The following is a 22,906-nucleotide window of genomic DNA, read 5'->3' on the forward strand; positions in this document are numbered from 1 at the left end:
TGTTCTTAATGGTTGTAATGTCTGTTTTTATGTTGCCTTTTTCATCTTTGATGCTGTTAATTCTTGCTTTCTCTTGTTTTTTCTTTGTCAGTCGGGCCAGTGGGGTGTCTATTTTGTTTATCTTTTCAAAAAACCAACTTTTTGATTCGTTGATTTTGTGTATGGTTTTTTTTATTTCTATCTGGTTGATTTCCTCCCTTGTTTTGATGATTTCTTGTTTCCTGTTTTGTGTGGGGCTCTTCTGCTGCTGCTTTTCCAATTCCTGGAGGTGTGTGGTTAGTTCCTGTATTTGGCGCCTCTCTTGGGCCTTGACATGAGCTCCAATTGCGATGAGTTTACCCCGTAGCACTGCTTTGGCAGTGTCCCACAAGTTTTGGAATGTTGTATCAGAGTTTTCATTGGTTTCCATAAATTTTTTGATCTCATCTTTAATTTCTTCCCTGACCCATTGTTCGTTCAATAGCATATTGTTCAACCTCCAAGAGTTTCTATATTTCCTTGGGCATTTTGAATTGCTGATTTCCAGTTTCATTCCGTGGTGGTCTGAGAGGGTACATGGTATGATTTCTATCTTTTTGAAGTTATTTAGATTTGCTTTGTGTCCTATCATGTGGTCGATCCTGGAGAAGGTGCCATGTACTGCTGAAAAAAATGTATAATCTGTGGTCTTAGGATAAAAAATTCTATAAATGTCTACCAAGTCCAGTTGTTCTAATGTTTGTACGAGCTCTGTTGTTTCTTTGTTGAGTTTTTGTTTTGTTGATCTGTCTATAGTTGTTAGCGGGGTGTTAAGATCGCCCACTATTATTGTGTGTGTATCTATGTCTCCCCTTAAGTCTGTAAGTAGTTGCTTCACGAAGCTAGGCGCATTGGAATTAGGTGCATATATGTTCACGATTGTAATTACTTCTTGATGGATCAGTCCCTTCACCAATATATAATGTCCTTCTCTGTCCTTTTTGATGTCTGACAGCTTGAAGTCTAGGTCATCTGAGATTAGAACAGCTACACCAGCCTTTTTTTCTCGTCCATTGGCATGAAATGTCTTTTTCCATGCTTTCACTTTAAATTTCTTACAGGATTTTCTGGTTAGATGTGTCTCTTGTAGGCAACATATAGTTGGGTGCTGCTTGATGATCCATTCCGTTAATCTATGCCTTTTGATTGGTGAGTTTAAGCCATTTGTGTTTAGAGATAAGATTGAGAGGAATTGGTTTTGGGCTGCCATGAGTGTAAGTGTGCAAGTGTGTATTTGCGACTATTTGAGTTTTTGATTGGTTGACTTTTCTTGTATGGATTTTAGTGGGGAGGTCTTCCCATTTGCCATCTTTGATTTTGGTTTGTATTTTTTCTTTCTGGGTTTAGCACCTTCCTGAGGAGATTTTCCAGAGCTGGTTTCGTGTTGATGTATTCTTCGAGTTTCTCTTTACTGTTGAAGTATTTGATTTCATTCTCAAATATAAATGAGAGCTTTGCTGGGTACATTATTCTTGGTTGGCAGTTGTTTTGTTTCAGGATTTGATAGGTTTTACCCCATTCTCTCCTTGCTTGGAGCGTTTCTTCTGATAGGTCGGCTGTGATCCTGATTTCCCTTCCCCTGAAAGTAATCTTATCCTTTTTTCTTACTTGTCTTAGAATGGTTTCCTTGTATTCACTTGAAGGTAGCTTGAGGACCACATGTCTGGGAGACGATTTGTTTGGGTCGTATCTACTGGGGGTTCTTTGTCCTTCCTGGATTTGTGCTAGATTTATATTTCCAGTATTCTGGAAGTTCTCCTGTATTATCTCATTGAGCACTCGTTGCAAGCCTGTCTCCTTTTCCACTCCTTCGGGAAGGCCTATTATTCTAATATTTGATTTTTTGAGGTTGTCTTTCATTTCCTGTATGGACCTATTGGCTTTCTCTAGATTTGTCTCCAACTGTTTGATGAGCTGCTGCCTTTCATTCTGATTGTCTTCCAATTCTGATATTCTGTCTTCTGCTGTGTTCATTCTGTTGGTTAGGCTTTCAATTTTGTTCTCTATATCAAGGATTCCCTTTTTGACTTGATTTATTTCTGCAGTGATATGGTTTTCGAATGCCTTAGACTCTTCCCAGCGCTTTTCACTCTCTCTGACGAATTTCATCATTAGCTTCTTAAAGTCCTTATCTGATAGTTCCTCTATGTCTTCATCTTGCATCTCAGATATTGGGATTAGTTTTTGGTTGTATTGGGAGGGAGTGCTTGATCTTTCCTCTGGGTCATTGCTTTTTCTGATACTTCTCCTCATTGTGTTTTTACTTCTTGTTGTTTTGAGATTTTAGCGGTGATTCAGCTGAGCCGGCTCTGGTTTGGGGTCTCCGGCTGAGCCCAGCAGGGCTTACTGCCTGAGTCACCAGCTGCTTTCAGGGTCTGTAGATCACAGCCCTGAGTTGGGTCAGGAGGCTTTGTGGGCCAGCCCTAGTGCCAGGCCCCTTCCCCTGTGGCTCCCTCTCAAAGGCAGTTCCCTACAGATTCACTCTGCCGAGCCGCGCCTGGGCTTTGGGTCACAAGGCTAATACAGCGGGGGTCTCTGCCTCAGTGCTGAGCCGAGACTCTCCTTCAGGGCTTGAGGTTAGCACAGCAAGGGCTCCTGCTGCTCGGAGCCTAAAATCCCCAACCCCGGCCTGTGCTGGGCTGGAGATCACCGCGGCCCCAGTGCCAAACTCGGAAGCGCTGCTCCGCCGAGGGCTGCAACACCACAGGCAGGTCTTTCCCAGCGGGCTCCTGCTGGGAAAACCAGTCCGGCCAGTTCAGCTGAGCCCGCTATGGTCTGGCCTCTCTAGCTGAGCCCAGCTGGGGACTCCGCCCTGAAGAAGCCACTTCCTCAGCTGCACTCTCTCAAGGATGGAATCGGATCTCTGAGAGGCACAGAGCCCTTTAGGTGAGACGTGCCCCCACTAGTCTGCTCCTCTGCCCAGGACATGAGGCCCTGTCGAGCGTTGCCCAGCCTCTGGGGCTCAGGGCGAGTCCAGCAACAGGATCCACAATGCACTATTTTATTATATCCATTCTTATTTCTCACTGTGCTTGGAAGCACTGGGGATGGTTACAAAACCACAAAAGAGTGCCTGTGCTGCCCGCCTACCCCCTTCACAAACACACTGAGTTGATTAGAACCTCTGAATTGGAAAGGACTAAGTGAGCAATGAAAAACAAAACACTAAAAATTACATCTTGTTTTCATTTTGTCAATGAACCAAAGTTCATCAAAGGAGAGTTAAAGCGCATCTAACCCACAGGTAGGTACATAGGTCAAGGTACATGTATTGAGCCAGGATTACTTATAAAAGCCTGTGGTTGCCAGCTCCCACTTGTCTCAGGAAGAATAGGAGGCTCCATGGATCCCACGGTGGTGCTGGTGCTTTGTCTCTCCCTCTTGCTTCTCTTTTCACTCTGGAAACAGAGCCATGGGCGAGGGAACCTCCCACCTGGTCCCACTCCTCTTCCAATTCTTGGCAATATCCTACAGCTAGGTTTTAAGGACATAAGCAAATCCCTAACCAAAGTGAGTATGCATTATTATGTCCCAGTGCTTGTAATGTATAATTTGTGTTAAATTTTAAAAATATTGCATGAGTGGAGATTAATTACCAAAGTATTTTATTTCAAGGAAACAATCCATTGGAATCCAAATATTAAATGTGATGTTATTAGAATTAGTTGGAAGAAAGTAATGCATTTGGTCAGTAAAGAAGATTTAAAGCAGTAGGGTGAAGTCAAAGCCATTTGTTTCACACTCTTTTCATTGTTGCTTTTGTTTCTTCAAAGTCCCTGCTAACAGAGAGTTTTGTGAATACTGATTTTAGTGATAAATCATCCATACTTATTCTTTGTGTTTTGCTTTGATAACCAAGGGAATTAAACTTCAAGAAAACAAATTATTACTAATATAAAGGAAAAAAATCTATGGTAAGTCATTTAACCGTTAGGGATGCAAATTTTTACTGATGTCCAGGAAAACTCTATGGTTTGTATGAATACAATACTCGATGGTACAAATGAATAAAAGAGAGAATGAACCAGGGTCTTCTGGGAGGTAATGGAATGCATTTGGATGCGTTGAAAGCCACCGTCTGTTTCAGAGAATGCACAGTAGGGGTCAAATCATGTTTGTATCAGGTCTGTGTGTTCTTGGTCTGCTGCAGTGGTACCCACACGCTCTGTGTTAGTTACTCACATAGAGCTTTACTTGGCTGGCCTTTCAAGGTTCCTGGGTGAGTATAAATCTAGTATTCCTTACTACTGATTGTGCTTCCCATGTCAGGCCCTTGTAGGTGATCCAATTATCGTCATAGTACAATGAGGTCAGGGTCTGATCTGACTCATGAGTCCTGATAAATTCTCAGGCATCAGTGTCACTGAAGCACAATTTAAATATGGGCCTTCTATTTATTAGTCATAGGAGACACAATTACAAATCTCTAAACCTTTAGACTGTTGTCTTATTAATGTAGAAGGTACGCTAACCAATCCTTGTTGAGTAGCCAGGACGATCTGAAACCAATTTTCCCTGCAATAGGGCTGTTGTTGGGAGCCACCATGTGTGGCGCTGTTGTAATCATCATCATGTTTGTGTATACCTTCCAGAATGTTGATGTTGTATCTGACAGAACAAAAGTATCCAAGAGTTCATACAACCTGAGTAATTCACATAATGTAAACCAAATGAGATTTCTCTTTTTCTTTCCTCCCTCAGCTGTCAGAAGTCTATGGCCCTGTGTTCACTGTGTATTTGGGCATGAAGCCCACTGTGGTGTTGCACGGTTATGAAGCAGTGAAGGAAGCACTAATTGACCTTGGAGAGGAGTTTTCTGGAAGAACGATTTTGCCAGTGAATCACAAAGTTACTAAAGGATTAGGTCAGTGTTCTCATGTGCATTTACACATGTGTGTTTTCATGTGTTCACATACATATTTCTGTTTGTACATTCACATGTTTTATGTTCACATATACGATCATGTGTTTTCAAGTTTATTTACATGCATGTGTGTTGGTGTTGACAATGGATATTGGGAAGGTGAGTGCAGAAGCTGGGGGATCTAACTGTAGAGTTTTCAAATGCCAGCTTCCTCTTCTTCTCCTGAAATGCTCCTTGACTTTCCACTTCTTCTCTCAGGAGTCATTTTCAGCAATGGAAAGACATGGAAGCACACTCGGCGCTTCTCACTTGTGACCCTGCGGAATTTTGGGATGGGAAAGAGGAGCATAGAGGAACGAGTTCAGGAGGAGGCCCGCTGCCTTGTGGAGGAGCTGAGGAAAACCAATGGTGAGTTTATTTATCTTTTTCTCCCTTTGAAAATCACACTTGTTTTATTTTTTGATGAAGATTACGTAGTTGGAAGATATATGTGCATAAGGACCACTGATTGGTGTGGCAAGTTGAGGAATGGGGGAAAGTAGTGAGACATTAGTTTTTGATTTTGTTTTCCCTGTAACTGGGAGTAGAGGGGAGAGGAGGAGTAGGGTTGCTCCCAGCAGTCTAACCACATCAGTACCCGGGGATAGGGACTGCCACTTGATGCCATCCTAGGATCTGGTGGCTGACCCTTTAAATGTCCTTAAGAAACCTCTCCCCTGTCTAGTGATAGCCTTGGATGGACTCATTGCAAGGACAGTGAGCGACTGCATTCTTTGCCGTGGTAGATATGGCTGTACACTGATAACTCGAATTATTACGAGTTTTAGGGGTGGCCTCTAAGGTTTTCCCTTTAGCCTCCATATAACATTGACTTGGGTCAGAGTCCTGCGCACAGAGGCTGTGATGTTTCCTCTGGCATTGGGTGTTCCTGAAGCTGGAAGACTGTCATTCAATAAGGGATGAGGTCAACAGTCCTTTCTGGGAAGGGGAGTAGTGTTGTTCTCAGCACTTTGAAAATGATGCTGATCAGGTCATTTGTACATAGTTACTGTTTTAGAGTCTAAAATCACCTGTGTTTCATAGTTCAAAGTGTAGGATGTTTGTATGGCTTTTCTAATGGTGCTTAAAAATGTTTCTCATTCTTCAGCCTCACCCTGTGACCCCACCTTTATCCTGGGTGCTGCTCCCTGCAATGTGATCTGCTCTGTGATTTTCCAGAACCGTTTTGATTATAAAGACCAGCAATTTCTTAACTTGATGGGAAAAATCAATGAAAACTTCAGGAATGGTAATGTCCTGAGCGTACAGGTGAGATGATGTTCCTTTGTTTCGAATGAAACTTTCTTTTCTTCGTGACAAGCTCAGAATTGTGCCTTACAGTGCAGCTTCTCCACTTTTCAACTTTGACTTTGCAATGTGTTCTATCAAAGTTTGTGAGAAAGTTGAATTCTATTTATGGATTTTGTTTTATCTTTATACCCAGTAGCATGTTTACCATTATTGTTTTTCTATAGGATTAAATGTTTTTCAGTGACTTTTTCCAGATCGCTGAAAATGTGTGTTTTGATGTGTTGTGTGTGCTATGCTTTCTCTGATCCCTTACCTTCTTAGTAACTGGTATTGACAGACATGAAACTTTAAGTGAAAGTGAAAAATGAGAAACAAAAAGTTGCATACACATACAAAATGAGAAAGAGAGCAAGCAGGAGAGATACATAATGGAGAAACGTAATTGCCAGAAGAAGAGCAAAAGAAGTGATGGGAAGGAAGGAAAATGAGAAAGGGGACAGAAGGCCTGGATCTGTGTTGGGGCTCCTCTAACCTCCACTTATACATGTTGTTCAAACTGAACCTCAGTGTCAGTCACTGGTGAACGTTCAGGATTTTCTCAAGTCCTTTCTGTGCTTTTTATTGCTAAAAATGTTTATTTTTCTTTGAGTTTACTTGATTGGTAGAGACTGGAGGAGATTCAGACTGTCTCACATAGACACAAAATGTCTATCCTCTGATTCTGTCTTCAGTTGCCCACATCAGCAAAAGTGTGCCAACTGAAGTCAGCAATCTGGGACGTTGTTGAGTTTTTTCTATGGGTGGCATGGGTGCAAGTGTTGCCGCATCTCCTGCTGCCTCCCAATGGATGTATTACCAGGAAGGTGAGAGTGGCAGTTGTTGTGAGAAATGAGTAGAGAGACTACAATTAGGAATTTTTTCCAAAGTGAAATATTCATTATTTATTCGTTACTCATTTTTGGAAATAGAGGTGTACAAACAGAAGATGATATATAGAGAAAGATCTTCCATGTGCTGGTTCATGCCCTAGGTGGCTTCAGTGACTGCAGCTGAGCCATTCTGAAGCCAGGAGCCAGGAGCTTCATTGGGTCTTGCCTGTGATTGCAGGTTCCCAAGGCCCTAGGCCATCCTCTACTGTTTTCACAGGCTACAAACAGAGAGGTGAATGGGAAGTGGTACAGCTGGGACATGAACTGGTACCCATATGGCATCCCAGTGGATGCGAGGCAAGGATGTAATTGCTAGGCTATTGCATTGGACCTCAGAATGAAATCTTAAGATTTACCTAATGTCTACTCCCCAATTCTTTTTGTTTTAAGCTAAAAATTTCTGTTGGAATGTGTAGGCTATATAGTTGGTGTAATGAATGGAAAATAAATACCAAATTTTCAGAGTTAAAGGCCTTGATGATATACATCTAATTGACACTATATCCATTATTCAGTGGCTATAGTGGCGAGAAATTATGGCTATGACATCATGAACTAGAAGGATTCTTGTTAATGCTAAGCATCTTAGTTTTTTTTTTTTTTTTTTGGCAGATTCTTTGTCGTTGTCTGTGCACTGCAGATGAGTTTCAAAGTAACCTGTATCTTTGCGCTCTCTCTCTCTCTGTCTCTCTCTCTCTCTCTCTCTGCTGCTAAGAACCTTAGTGCTTTTGTGTTGGGTTTGGATCCTTCAGTTACCTGATTGACCACTTCCACCACCAGCTCCAGAAGAAACACCACTACGGAAGCTGCCCTAACAACTTCCTCCAAAAATGCCTCTTGCCCTATATCCTTCGTTTTACAGGTGCTATTCATTATAACTTACAAAACTATTATATTGCCACCAGCATTATATTGTCATTGGTACTTCAATATTTATTTCATTGGAATCATATTTTCTACTAGGTTCAATTTTTGGTTTCCATATCTTCATCCTCAACCACTCTGCTGCTTTTAACCACGACTATTAATATCATCTCCACACTTTCTATGCATCATCACCTCCACCATAATTTCGCCTGCTGCTGCAGCCAGCTCCACCACAAGAGCCTTCTGTTCCTCCCAAATTTCCACTTAGTCAGAATTACCTCAACCATATGCAGTGTTCCCTCTGTGACACAAAATTGTCACCTCTATCCCTGTGTCCCCTTGGTGATCCAGCAGCTGATTGTGTCTCTTGCTTAGAAAAGGCCATTTTCACCTCAAAACTATGCCACCAATTGTCTGGCATTTTTGAACAATCATTGTATCAATGTTGTCATGATTCTTAGAGGCTACAAATGCAAATCTTCTCTCCTCCATCTGCCTCTCTTCCTTAACTTCTGTATCTCATCTTTCCATACTTTTTTGTAAGTACTCCCTCAAATGTTATGCTTATGTATGTTCTTTAATAACACCAACAACAGTTTTCATTGTTATGTGGGTACCAGCTTGTAGAAGACTCGTTCTGGAAACAGCTCCCTGATACTACCCCACGCCCATGTACCATGCATGTTGGAGCAGCCATGGCTGCATCCACCTCTCCTACACAGGTGTGAGATCACAAAAGCAAAGGCCCTGGAACACTTCATCTTGTGGTCTTTCAGTATCACAGCATTGGTGAATGTGCCTTGTTTCTTAGAATGTTCTCTTTAACCAGGGTGAATGTACATCATTTCTCAAATTGTTCTCTTAAACCTGAAGTTCAGACCATTGTCAGATTCCCCAACTTTCCTGATTCTTCAGAACATGGCGTTCCAAGTTCAGGTCTTACTTTCCTCATTTCCCTCTAGTGCAATACATCTCTCAGTTCCCTTCCTAGACCTCTGTCTGGCCAAGGTATATTTGCAGTTTGGTCAGTTTCCCAGTATTCAGGTCCTTTTGAATGCTCAATTGTCTACACTATTCTCTCCCAAGGTCCTCGTGTTTTGGTCTCAATGTTGTGCTGTGTAGCTCAAGTACAATCTTTTGCAGAGGGTTGGCAGCAGGGTATTTGCTTTTCTTACAGTTTATGGAGGAATGTTTGCTTTTTTGCATGTGAGTGAATTCATAATTAAACACAAATGGAGACAAATGTGTTGGGTCATTCTCTGGATGTTCTTTGCCAGAATTAGAACAGAGACACAACCTGTTTGTCTGGAGCTGTGGAGCATAGTCCCACCATGATATCAGGGCTGCCCTTGAGAAGTCCACTTTCCTTTTAGGAGTAAGACGAGCCAATGGCACATAACAGGACACAAAGTTCTTGGAATATTATTGTTTCCTTGAGCTTTCTGTTGTTTCTGTAAACTGTTTGCTGTGGTCTAGAGTTCTGAAAAAGCTGACTCAGTCTAGTATGCATTGATTTAGTAAAAGGTTTGAGGAGAAATGGGACTTTTGCTCTATCTACTGTGACTTCTTTATTGATATCAAATGGTGAAGTGACTGCACACCACAGAACTGCTCATATTGTAGTATCATAGAAGTCTTCCTGGAAATAGAATTGAGCATTTAGAGCACAGGTGCCTGGAAATCATGCTGAAATTCAAACCCTTGGCTGGTGGTTTTCCCATCAAAGCAGACATCCTGTTTTCTCAAGGTGTTTCTGTCCCCACCAGCCTGCTCACAACTCTTCATGGACATCCCAGGTTCCTGTTGAAAGGTTTTGGTTCTCACATATGTGTTTACTATTTGACTTAGAGGGATTTTCATTGTATTGTTTGCTTGAAAGACCCCAAGTAGGCATGTCAAGGAGGCCGAATGGGAGCACAGATGCCACAAAGAACCTTTGAAAATCTTGGGATATTAACAAAGCAAGGTTTATTGGAAAAAATGATTGGTTGGGGATGAAAGATTCATGAAAAATATCAATTTTGTCCTGTGATGAGTGGACACATTTTGTGATTTATGGAAGTAACTAAGCACTCTAAGCCCAGATTTTCATCCTGAAAGTTTGGTCTGCATTACTTGATCTTTTCACATTTACCTCATTCACACAATGGTGATTTTATTCTTGAGGCTGCAGGCTCAATATAGACATAGCAGAGCCTGATGTGGTTATTTACGTGTTAAACCATTCTTCTCTCTCCGTTTTTCTATAGAATGTGAGTGAATCCATTCATGCCACTCTATATTTTAAGTTTGTAGGGAAGAATTAATAGAATAAGTAAGAACTGACATAAAGATGATGAAACTAGTATGTGTGTAAAGAGGTTATTGTCATCTTTGATCAAGGGATCAGGGCTTTCTCCCTTACTTCTGCTTGTCAGCACCAAGGGTTAATCTGCACAAACACTCCAATGGTGCTGCTCAAGGTAGAGATGCCTTTTTCTAGAAAAGTTATGACTTGTAGATTTATGTGTTGTTTAGCTGTTTAATAAATGTACTCTAATTGCATTTTTAATTATCTTTCTAAGCTCTGCAATATGTTCCCCATTCTTATTGATTATCTTCCTGGAAGTCAGAAAAAAATAATTAGAAATGATACTTATATAAAAAATTATGTGTTGGAAAAAGTAAAAGAACATCAAGAATCTCTGGACATTAACAACGCTCGGGACTTCATTGACTGTTTCCTGATCAAAATGGAACAGGTAACCATAGTTCAAGTTCAGTTGAAATTCCCTCTTTGGAAGTGTTTGCCAAGCATAGAGTCCAACATCGTATAGTCCAGTCAAGTGCAACTACTTATTGAGTAGACCCTCTCTGGTCTGAGCGCAGAGTCAGTTTAGTATCATCCCAGTCAAATAAAAGCACTAATACACCATCTGCTATGGTGATGCAACGGGGTGGAGGAACCCACCATGGGGAGGTTAGGGGGCAGAATCCCAGATTCTGTGTAATTACAACACAATGTAACTAATGAATAAATTTAATAATTAAAAAAAATAAAACAAAATGGAACAGGTAACGCATTATTTGTTTTTCTGCAATTTTAGCTTATTAGTAATTTCTGTGCTTATTGAGAACATCTGCATGATCAGATATGAAGTATCTGGCCATCATTTTAGGTACTTGCTGTGTTTTTGAGTCTTGACTAAGTATCATGGGGGAGTTGAAATGAATTGTTTAACAGAATGTATAGTCTCTCCTTCTAGATGGTATCTGAGGTCACATGGAATGCACACACCTCAGTTAATGCAGAAATAAGTTAAAAAATTAAAATACCCAACAGAAACTGATTTTGCTCATGTTCCTATCCTGCAGAATATGGGATAATGTGAATGAAGGTTTCTCTATCCCTCTTTCTCTCTCTCTTTCTCTTGATTGGAATGCGACTGTCAGGATTGTTGTTTTGTAAAAAAAAGTTTTACATTTCACAATGCATTTCCATAGATTCAGCGATTTCTCCTTCCTGCTGTTCCATCACCCCTCCCTGCCCCATTATTTTCCCATATTATTACATTGGGACTGTCTTTTTGCAGCAGTTGAGTTTATTCTGTTAAGTACGACATCATCGCTATACACAATGGTAGAAGTCCAGCATCCTATTTTCAAGATATTTTTAAGAGCTGTATTGGGAATCAAGTTTATCTATTCAGGTTACCAATATGTTTGAATGTTTACATTACATTTTTGTAAAACTTATTTGAATGTAGGAGTTGAACAGACTGGGAAAATCTGGGGAAGAGGGAAAGAGAAAAAAAGGTTTTACAAAGGGAGAGAGAGAGAGAGAGAGAGAAACAGAGAGAGAGAGAGAGATTGATTCCCAATTAGAATGAGACCAGGACAAATAAACAAATCAAGGATTCAGTCTTACTGTCCCCTAAAGAGGACCAGGCCCCAACTAATTGAACTATCACCTCCTGCTCCAGTGTGAACTAACAGGGAAATGCTGCAGGAGCGAGGTGGGATTTGGACTCAGCCACTCTGTTATTGGCAATGGCAACTGGCTGGTGCCACTTCTGCCATTATGTCAAAACTCACTTTTCCCCTTCATTGTTCAGATGTAGTATTTTTTTAAGCTTTTCTTTCAGGATTTGAAAATATTGCTCTTCTCTGGAAAATCTTCACTTATTATCTTACCTGAGTTACACTGTGTGTAGGAATTCAGTTTTCTCCTGATGGTTTTTGTGACTTGAGTTGGTCTTAGGTTTATTGTTATTGTTTCTGATATCCTTTGTTATTTCCAGAACTGGATTCTTGATTCTGGGGAATTGTCAGCCACATTTCAGTCAATACATTTCAGTCCTTTAGTACTAGAGGTTCCTTGTTGTATTTCGTCTCGTTTGCTGTCCAAGTGTAAATCTGAGCGTCCTAGTTTCAGTCACACTCATCTTGAGCTATATGATTTCCTTTTAATCTTTCAAACACTTTCATCTCTGTGGGAATTCTCCACTTGTTCATGTGCCCTCTTTACTAAATTGAGCACTTGTATAATGACATTTTGAATTTTATCTCAGATAAGTCACATATTTTCAATTCACTCTTGTGCTTTTCCTTGCTCCTTGCAATAATTTTTGTGTATTAGAGACTAGAGCTGCCCCAACCAATCTTGTTAGATTGGCCTTGTGTATAACAAGCATCTCACCCCTCCGTCTGGGAGTCATTCTGAGATGCCATGTGAAGTTCATGTTCTTCACAGCTGTTTCCTCTGTTTTCAGTGCTCACTAGGAGGTGAGGATGTGCTTTGTCCTGTAGTGCTACAAGATAGTGAGGATAGAAGACGGGCTGTGGAGGTGCAGCTGTACATGTGGGGGTTAGATACACATTCCAGATCATGTATCCTCCCGATGGGGCTGAGAGTGGCTGTCTGTTCTTCATTTCCTTTCCATTTTCCAGAGAGAGGATTTGCAGAAACTACCTGCACTCATGTTCTGAATGCTCTGTTATCCCTGACTGGGAGACACTGCTGGATATGGACCCACTGCATTTGTATGTCTGGTTTCTGTGACCTAAGGAGGATTGGGAATGAGAAGGCCCAGGCACTTGTAGAAACAGGTAGTTGATGATGCAGGAGAATCATAAATATGTGGCAGTTTCTGCATAAGTCCTCTGCAGGATGAATGGGTATGTCCTTAGGTACATTGGAGTACTTAGGACTAGGGTGGGGGAAAGGGGAGGCTTCTGCTCAGGATTTCAGAGGTTTGCTGTGTGCAGTGCCTGTCAGCGTCCTGACACGGGCTCTCTATACCCTCTCCTGTCAGCAGTGACACCACTTTCTCACAAAGGGGGAAATTATGACCTTCATATTTCATCCTGTGTCATACCCATGGAGGATGAATCCATTGGCTGTGTGTGCATCCTTTATACAACTTCTACTTGTTTCTTTGGTTTAGAGAAACACCACTTCCAAGTTAGAGAATTAAGAAATACACGATCGGTACCCATCTGTTTGGTCTAAAAGCTTGTCTGCTCGGGAAGAAAGTCAATGCTGGGGTGTGCTTCTGGCTTGTGTGACACAGTGCATGGGATGGGATGGATGTCTGAGTTTCCCACAGCTGTTGGTACCTGTTTATGTGGATATTTTAAGTTGTTGTTGTGGTTTATCAACTTATGGGGCTTTGTCTTGCTGGAGTTTCATTTGTAAATTTATGTGCATTTAGAACATGTGTAGATTGTGTGGAAAATTGAAGAGCTTCTTCTGTATTGGTTTCATACACTGAAACTTGTAGTCTTTTCAACATAGTTTATAGTATTTTTCAATTAACGGTTCATTTCTCCGATCTAATTTTTTATTCTGAACACATTGATGAAATTTCTATTAAAAATATCCTGTAACACAGTGACTTATCTGACATTGAGTGGATCTCAAGTTATTTATTTCCCAGCTGACACCAATAAACCTAATCTAAAAATTCAAAAAGCTGCGGTCCATATTCAACACCTATGGGTGATGAAGTTTAGCTCAGCCCACCCAACCCCACCACACATTTCAGTCCACAAGTATGCTAATGGGTGCTGCTGCCTTGTCTAGCCTGGTCCACCTGGCTCTTGTGCCTACCAGCAGGGATCTGTCCAGCAGAAGAGGGTCTGCAAGCCTTCGTTACTTATAAATCAAATTCCCTCCATCTGTCCTGTGTTGTTCATATCAAATTTTTTGGTTTGATTCTGCATTTTCATATATGGGTGAAAACATACAGTGATTATCTGTCTGTGTCTAACTGCTTTCACTTAACATAATGTCTTCTAGATCCAGCAGCTGAGAGTGTTTTAATATTGTCCTTCCCTTCTTAATTGCACCCTTTAGAGAAATCTGAGTTGTCTTGGGCTGAGTGTGATAAAATGTGCACTAGCACAATATCAAATTTTCAATTAATTCCTAGGAAAAGCACAATCCACAGAGTGAATTCACTATTGAGAACCTGTTGATCACGGTGCTTGATTTGTTTGCTGCGGGAACGGAGACGACCAGCACCACCCTGAGATATGGGCTCCTGCTCCTGTTGAAGCACCCTGAGGTCGCAGGTATGAGCAGTGGGAGGGAGCATGGCAGGGTCAGCAGAGACACCGGGAAGCTGGGCCTTAGCCTGCACCTTGTTTCTCTCAGAGCAGCTTTGTCCTTTAGATTCTGTACTGGAAGTTGCAGTTTGTGCAGCTCCGATGAAGGGATAATGATGAGAGCAATGTGCACGACAGGAAGCGTAACTGGGACAGTGAGGACATGAGAGCAGTAGTCACCGTCATAAAGCTGAGGACAGTGACTACAACTGTGGGTAAAGCATCTGGGCTCCACGGAGGGGTCTGCCATAGGCACAGGTTTCATGAACTGCCCTGGGACTGACTGCTGGTTTTTCCCTGAGAGCAGAACACTTTGGATAGCTGTTAGTCTTTCAGAGGTCTTTTGTTAAGTCGACAATTTAGTGTTCCTATGCTGGGACATCATTTTCCAACACTGAAAAGTTTTTTTCCTAATACTAAATTTGTATATAGGTGAGGTGGTGTGTTTAAGGGTTTTATCAACCTAGCAACTTGTGTCCAGAAATGAATTCTGCTGAAGGTTTACCTTTTACAAATCATGTGTTTTCTTTTTAAATAAGCATTTACTGTTCTCTAGTAGCTTCTGTTTCTGTGTATTGGATTACATATATATATACGTAATATATATATTGGTTCAGAAACCCATTGAAACTATGATAGTTCAGTCACAGATGATCATCCTTCCTGGTGAATCCTGAATTGTTCTCACCCCACAGAGCAGATGACAAGACCTCCAGTTCTGTGAGATTTTGAAGCTCCAACCAAAGTGCCGTCAGAGCAAGGCAGCACCCGTGGAAAGGCCTGCAGGTGCTGCCATCTGCAAGGAAAGTTCTCACTGTAAATTAAATTAAATTAAATAGATGAATATATCCAAAAAGACACAGGGTCTTGGCATTTCAGAAGACTAAAGAGTAAAGACAAATCATAAAGATTTTATTTAGAGATAAATGTGTATATCAGCAGTGTATATAAACACTCAGGAATAGAAAGGCATAAAAATCCTTGACTTGCTTGCTTATTTTCAGAGTCTTACCAATGGCAGTTCATTGTCTGCTTTCCTTTCGCAGACAGACCCTAGAGGGTGTCTCCTTGCAGGCAGTTGAGTTCATGTAAGAAGATATCTTGGGCCGTGGACTGACATTGGGATCTGGGAGGAATAGGAAGTGTGTAGGGTATCAGAGCTGGAAACACCACTTCACAGTGGGCCAGGGGATAATGTGTGTGTAAAGAGAGACACCCAGGTCTAAGAGAAATGGTTATTTGCTTGTTGCTGTCAGTAATGAGAATAATGAATACTAGCAGTTAAAACACATAAGAGCATTTGCAAGACTTCTAAATTAGTATCTGCACCTGGGAATTGAAATCAACAGTTTAAGCATGAACACACAAAGGAGCAACAGAGATCTTAGCTGTCTTGTCCATAATCAAGGAGCTGTAAGCCACAGTGATGTGTGGGCTGAACACTGATGTAGCAGAAAGTGCGATATAAACACTGGAGGAACGGAGTGAGGGAAGAGCCTGTGTGCATGCGTGTCTGTAGGAGGGTCACTTTGACACTTTGTCTGTTGTGAGGTGGAGAGAGCTGTCCTCATGTTCCCTGGTAGCAAGGATAGAAATTAGTAAAAATAGATAAAATCAGCAATTAGTTATTACTTACATACACATGGTAATATAGTTCTCAGAAATCTAAAATAAACATTATATATTCCTGGTGTTGAATATTGAGGTATAGATTCAGAGAAGATCAACTCAGGATCTTAAATACATAGCAATATTCCTGTGTTTTTTCGTGCACTATTTATAATAACTTAGATCTGGAGTCCTCCTTGATGCTCCTTGACAATTATGGATACATGAAGCATTAAACACACATACCCACACTTAATGGAATGCGTTTCTGTCTTGAAAAGTATTCCTTATATTTTATTTTGTGTTTAAGACTTACCTAAAATTTTGGGATAAAAGGCATTTTTTTTATTGCAAAGGCAGATTTACAAAGCAAAGGAGAGACAGAGAGAATGATCTTCCTTCCTTTGATTTATTCCTTATACTGCTGCAATGCCTGGAGATTAGCTGACCTGAAACCAGGAGCCAGGAACTTCTTCTGGGTCCCCAGTGCAGGTACAGAGTCCAGAAATATTGTTCCATCCTTTCGTGCCACAATCAGGGTACTCGATGGGAAGTGGACTTGCCATGACACGAACTATTCCAATATGGGAGGCTGACACTTGAAACTGGATGATTAGCTGATTGAGAAATCTTGTCAGGCCCTAAAATTATGTATTTATGAGCAAGTCAGGAAAAAGAGAAAAGATGCAGAGAGAGATAGAGAGATAGAGAGAGAGAGAGAGAGAGAGAGAGAGAGAGAGAGATGTAGTTAGATATCTTCCACTTTAGCATCCAGAGCTAGACCAGCCTGAAGCCATGAGGCAGGAGTTTCATATGGGATGGGAAGTGGAGACAGGTTGGAGCAGCCCAGCCAGGATGCAAGTTGGTGTCCATAAAGGATTCTGATGTCGCATGGGGTGGCCTCTACCCAGTAAGCAGCAATGGTGGCCCCAATATCCTATATTTAGAACAAAATGAACACACCTAGGTCAAATTATGGTATAACTGGTACCAAATCCACGTGAGAGTGGGAGTAGGTTGTGGTGTTGTGTGGCAGAATGGATGGGTACAGTGTATGAGGACTTACTATGTCTTTATGAAGAAATGGAAGAGGGGAGGTTGAAGTTTGTAAACGTAAATTCATGACCAAAGGGAACAATGTCTTGATCAGAACATACTCTATACTGAAATCTGATACATCACGAATACGTGTAATGAAAAAATATTCATTGGAAATGTAAAAACTACTTGGTGATTGGAGTCTAAACTAACGTGAATTACGAAATACAATGCATGAAATGATCACAATGTATCCCATAATATGGACAATTGCATCCTAATCAAAAGCAATAGAAATGTGAGCACAAGTTTTGAAATAATCATCTGAGGTAGTTCAGCCATCTGTGTGATAAATCAGCCATCTGTGTGATAAATTCAAATGAAAGAGTCAAAATTGCAAAGAAACTAACACTAAACACACACATCTATAGCCATATGTATATCTGATTACAAAAACCTATTTACAAATACTATTGAGTAGTGTCCTACAAAATATCTACTTCCTTTTCAAAAACAATGATTAGCATGTGCCAAATGTCATTATTTTTTGTTTTTTAAAAAGAATTATAGTAGGGCCCAGCGCCATGACCTAGTGGCTAAATCCTCTCATTGAATGTGCCAGGATCCCATATGGATGCTGGTTCTAATTCTGGCAGCCCGGTTTCCCATGCAGTCCCTACTTGTGGCCTGGGAAAGCAGTCAAGGACGGTCCAAGGCCTTGGGACCCTGAGCCCACTTGGGAGAGCCGGAGGAGGATCTGGGCTCCTGGCTGTGGAGCAGCACTGGCTGTTGCGGTGGCTTGGGGAGAGAATCTTCAGACAGAATATCTTCCTCTCTGTCTCTCATCCTCTCTGTATATCTGACATTACAATCAAAATAATATTTAAGAAAAGATTTTTGTTTATTTCAAAATTAAGTTAGACTAGCATTTCATCAAGTGGATGAGTTATATGCATTACTTTAATCAAAGTAAGTTTGTGCATATAAATGTATTTTCATAGAACACGGCCAAAGTACAAGCACAGTTTCTCATAGGAAGAATTTCCCATGAACCTCCTGTGTCTGCTACAGTAATTCTTTCTGTACACTCTGATCTTCAGGACTGTTGGACACCTGCTTCCTGCTTCACTCAACCCTCACGTGCTGTGAGACATGGGCTGTGCTGATCCTAGTCCCTGATTCCTCTCTTGTGTCTTCTCAGCTAAAATGCAGGAGGAGATTGAGCGTGTGATTGGCAGAGACCGGAGCCCCTGCATGCAGGACAGGAGCCAGATGCCCTACACGGACGCTGTCGTACATGAGATCCAGAGATACATTGACCTTGTCCCTAATAGTGCGCCCCATGCAACGCTCTGTGATGTTAAATTCAGAAACTACATCATCCCCAAGGTAAGTTTGTTTCTCCTACACCACAGGTCTGTGATCTTGAAGTTCCCCAACACAGAATGATTTCAATTTTCCATTAGCACAGCCTGAGAGCAGTGTGAGCCTCCTAAGTGGGGTGTCTTGACATATTGATTTGTGCCTTTGTGGTTTGCAGCTATGAAAACTGCATAAGGCCCAGAATTGTGGCATAGTGGGTGACTCCTCTGTCAGTCAGCAGCTCACATGTGCAATATGTGTCATGGCTACTCCACTTCAGCTCCAACTCCCTGTTGATGTGCTTGGGATAACAGAGAAGATTGCCCAAGTTGTAGGTCCAAGCACTCACACAGGTCAACAGGGAGACGCTTTCAGCTTCATCGGAACCAGCTCTTGCTGCTGTGGCCATTTGAAGAGAGAAGCAGTGGATGAAGCTTCTCTGTTTCCTTCTGCCCCTCACTCCCTCCCTTGTATACTATTCTTGCTCTGTTTCTGTAAGTATGTATTTTGAATACATTAAGATGAATCTTTGAAAGAAAAATCTTCCCTTACAATCTTGATTTCTAGAGTCTTAGAATTTTTCTCTACTGTTGAAATAGGTGTACTACTTTTAGGTGCTTACAATTCCATATAAGTGTTAAATATATCAGCTTATCAGCTTCCAACACTCAGGACTTCTATCAGAGTGGCAATACATTTTTAGATGAATTTGGAATAAGTTGATGACATTTAATGCTGGATTTTCCAACTCACAGATTATTTTGCAACCCATACTTATGTCCAATATTTGGAAGACGACTTATTTTTCAGCACTGTTGTTTTATTTTAATTTCTTTGACTTGCACAGAAAAAAAAAATCTTCCATTGAGAGCAGGTATTTTTCAATTGATTATAGTCTTTTGGAAATAGATTCATAGTCTGGTTTTGATATAGGGAAATAAAATTGGCTTATTTTTGTTACATGATACTTAGCAACCTTCTTAAATTTATTTTTCATTAATAAAAATTTACCCTCTTGTCCTAATCCTTTTTATGATGAATGCATGTAGGGTTGAATGAAGTAGATTCTCTGCATTTGTAAGTATGGCCATTGATTCAGGACTGTCTTTATACAATATGTAATCAGTAAATACAGGAAGCACTTACATATTATCTTACACTGAATCTTATGCAGCTGCACTAGATTTGCTGTATTGGTTCAGGATGTTTGTAGTTTGTAGTTTAATTATGAAGCTTTGCTCTCACATTTATTTCATCAAGGTACATACATGTATTTCCTCAAACATTTAGAAACATTCAAAATATTTTCATGTGTTTTTAAAAATAAAAATAAACAGTACATTACTTTTATTTGTAGTCTTCTACTGTGCATAGAATAGATTAGAGCAGCAAGTGGGTGCAGGCACCCAAATGCAGGCTTGCTGGAATTCTGGGTTGAGTGAGGAATAACTGGCCACTGAGTTTCAAATGGCTCAGTACATCAAATGCTACTGGAGGGAAATAATTTTCCTGAGTTTCAGCTCATCCTGGTTATTGCATGGTCTGGCTGAAATGACACTGTACCCCTTTGCACATGGGTTTTCTCATCTACAGATGAAAGAGATTTAGGAAGTGATTTCCATCCTTTTTTTTAAAGATTTATTTTGTTTTATTGCAAAGTCAGATATACTGAGAGGAGGAGAGACAGAGAGGAAGTGGAGCTGCCAGAATTAGAACCAGCGGCCATATGGGATCAAGGCGAGGACCTTAGCCAATAGGCCACGGTTACAAGCCCAATTTCCATCCTTTCTTACAATTACTTGGCTTCTTCAGAATTCAGTTTCTCTGTCTGTTTTATCCAGGGCACAACCATATTTCCTTCCCTGAGTTCTGTGCTGAATGACAACAAAGAATTCCCCAACCCAAAGGAGTTTGACCCTGGCCACTTCCTGGACAAGAGCGGCAATTTTAGGAAAAGTGATTACTTCGTACCTTTCTCAACAGGTAACCAACTTATTTCCAATGAACAGAGGGTACAGAACATATTTTTGAAATCTGTGTAAACTTGGGTAGTTTGTGTGATGGAAACAATAGATGTATTGTTTGTGATTAGAGTTTCACTCCTTGTGTCTATCTTACTAATGATTGTAAAACTATATTTGTAAGGTATTTTGGGTATGACCAGTTCTTCCAAACTGAGCAACCTGAAGTATATGCTAACTGAATTCTGGTGACATAGATATACTTTAGTACCCACATGTTTCTCTTATAATGAGACTCATTTAAACTTTCCTCATTGATCATGAGAGTGGTACATGTATTGATAGCTTTGATGTACTTTGGTGATGGTCCTCACATTGATTGATCTAAGGGATTTCTTTATTTTTAATTTATAAGAAAGTCAAAGCTATAGAGACTGGGAGACAGACAGAGATGTGGTGCTGTGGAGAGAGACAGATCCTCCACTTACTGGTTCTCTCTGTAAATACTTCGAGAAGTAGGTCTGGCCAGGACAAAGCCTGGAGCCTGGAACTCCATCAGGGGCTCATACATGCATGCAGTGTCCCATGAACTTATGCTATCTTCTGTTGCTTTCCCAGGTACATTATCAGGAAATGTGCAGAAGTGGAGTGTTTGGGAATAGAACCAGCATTGTTCTGGGAAGCAGGTGATGCAGGCAGTGGTTTAACTCATCCTGCTACAGCATGGACCTAGAACTGTGGGGAGTTAGTATCCCAGGGTGCATAAAATGCTGTTAAGACACTTGCCGTCACATTCTGAAGGAAGGAAGTAGCCAGAGTATAGCAACCCATTAGGATGAGTGCTTTGAGGAAGGAAAGCACAGGCTGCTGAGGCGGCAGATGAGGAAGTGGCTTCTGGTCATTGACATGGGACATGAGATAGAGGTTCCAAAAGGAAGCAGAAGAGAAGAGCTTTTGAGATCGATGGGACAGCATGAAAACGCAGGATTGGCAATGTTGTTGAGGGTAGGATAAGTCTAGAGCTGAATGGGGATGCTTACACTAAAGGAGTGATGCTAAACATAATCGAGAACATAATCGGGAATAAATCATGAGGGTCCAATACAACCATTTTGACCTCATTATCAGATATGGGCATGATAATCATTAATGGTTTTAAATGGACAGCATGTCTTATGGAACCGCACAGTTATACACTGTCCTGATAGGCAGAAAGGTAATAGTTGGCTAAATATTCTGCAGAATTGTTAAAATTTATTATTGAATTATTGGAAGGTAAGATTTACAGACGAAGGAGAGACAGAGAGAAAGATCTGTCCATTGTTTCACTCAGCAAATGGTACAATGCCTGCAACAACAAGAGCTGAGTGGAGTTGAAACCAGGAGTCAGGAACTTCTTCCCGGTCCTCCAAGTGGTCGCATAGTGTTAAGGCTTTGTATAGTCTTCTTATTTCCTAAGCCACAGGCAGGGAGCTGGATTGGAAGTCACCAAAGGCAGGAAGCTGGATCGGAAGTGGAGAATCCAGGACAAGAACTGCAGTGCCCATACGGGATACCAGTGCATGTAAGGCGAGGATTTAGTAACTAGGCTACCATTTGGGCCCTCTGAATTTTAAAGGACCATAAGTGAATTAATCTAATTAATGGAAGCTAGAATTAAAAATGTTTATTTTGATCAAAATTTTCATCATTTATACTTTAGAGTGGTTTTCAATACTTCATTAGAAAGTATAAGGTGGAAAGTTTCTCATGGCTTTAATAGTCCTTGAGCTTTAAAAATCTTACCGTTACATTCCATTTGATCAATATTTATGCTCATGTGTGAATGTCCTTCCTTCATCCCATCTTTCTTTGACCTACTGTCCACAATGTGTGACTTTTAAAACTTCACATAAACTCATAGTGGATACATTGTGGTAATAGTGAATTAAATGTGTGACATGGAACTGATAGTCAATAAACATTTGTTGAGAAATGACAGATGTTACATTAGGCTATTGTATAGCAAGTGTTCATTATTCTTTCCATGTGAATATCACAACACCCTCCCAACTACCTTGTCTTCCACTCACTTATCAATTCAATCATTAATCACTTAGTTACTGAATACTTGTTTTGATCATTTCAGACTCAATGCTTAGATGAAAAATCCCCTGTGCTTGTTATTTTCAGGAAAGCGAGCGTGTGTGGGAGAGGCCCTGGCCCGCATGGAGCTGTTTCTATTCCTGACCACCATCTTACAGAACTTCAAGCTGAAGTCTCAAGTTGACCCAGAGCACATTGACACCACTCCACTTGTTAGTGGAATATCCCGTGTGCCCCGGTTTTACAAGCTCAGCTTCCTTCCTGTCTAAAGAGGGCAGGTCACAGGCCTGCTGCTC

The 22,906-nt window shown here is 40.9% G+C and overlaps 1 protein-coding gene across 3 annotated transcripts; it reads left to right on the top strand.

Annotated features, from left to right (window-relative positions):
* Positions 1–3,360: 3,360 nt before the first annotated feature.
* Positions 3,361–22,906, top strand: LOC131481795 (cytochrome P450 2C14-like). 3 transcript variants are annotated; one of them, XM_058672024.1, is made up of 9 exons: positions 3,361–3,528; positions 4,720–4,882; positions 5,141–5,290; positions 6,030–6,190; positions 10,533–10,709; positions 14,382–14,523; positions 18,404–18,591; positions 20,406–20,547; positions 22,698–22,906. In XM_058672024.1, exons 1-9 carry the CDS (start codon positions 3,361–3,363, stop codon positions 22,877–22,879), a joined length of 1,473 nt encoding a protein of 490 aa, XP_058528007.1. In that variant the 3' UTR covers positions 22,880–22,906. The 3 variants fall into 3 exon arrangements, with proteins under 3 accessions (XP_058528007.1, XP_058528009.1, XP_058528008.1); XM_058672026.1 differs by lacking the exon at positions 10,533–10,709 and adding an exon at positions 12,862–12,870; XM_058672025.1 differs by having other exon boundaries at positions 5,141–5,289; positions 6,059–6,190.

Source organism: Ochotona princeps, chromosome 13, assembly GCF_030435755.1.
Source record: "Ochotona princeps isolate mOchPri1 chromosome 13, mOchPri1.hap1, whole genome shotgun sequence".
Classification (NCBI taxonomy): domain Eukaryota; kingdom Metazoa; phylum Chordata; class Mammalia; order Lagomorpha; family Ochotonidae; genus Ochotona; species Ochotona princeps.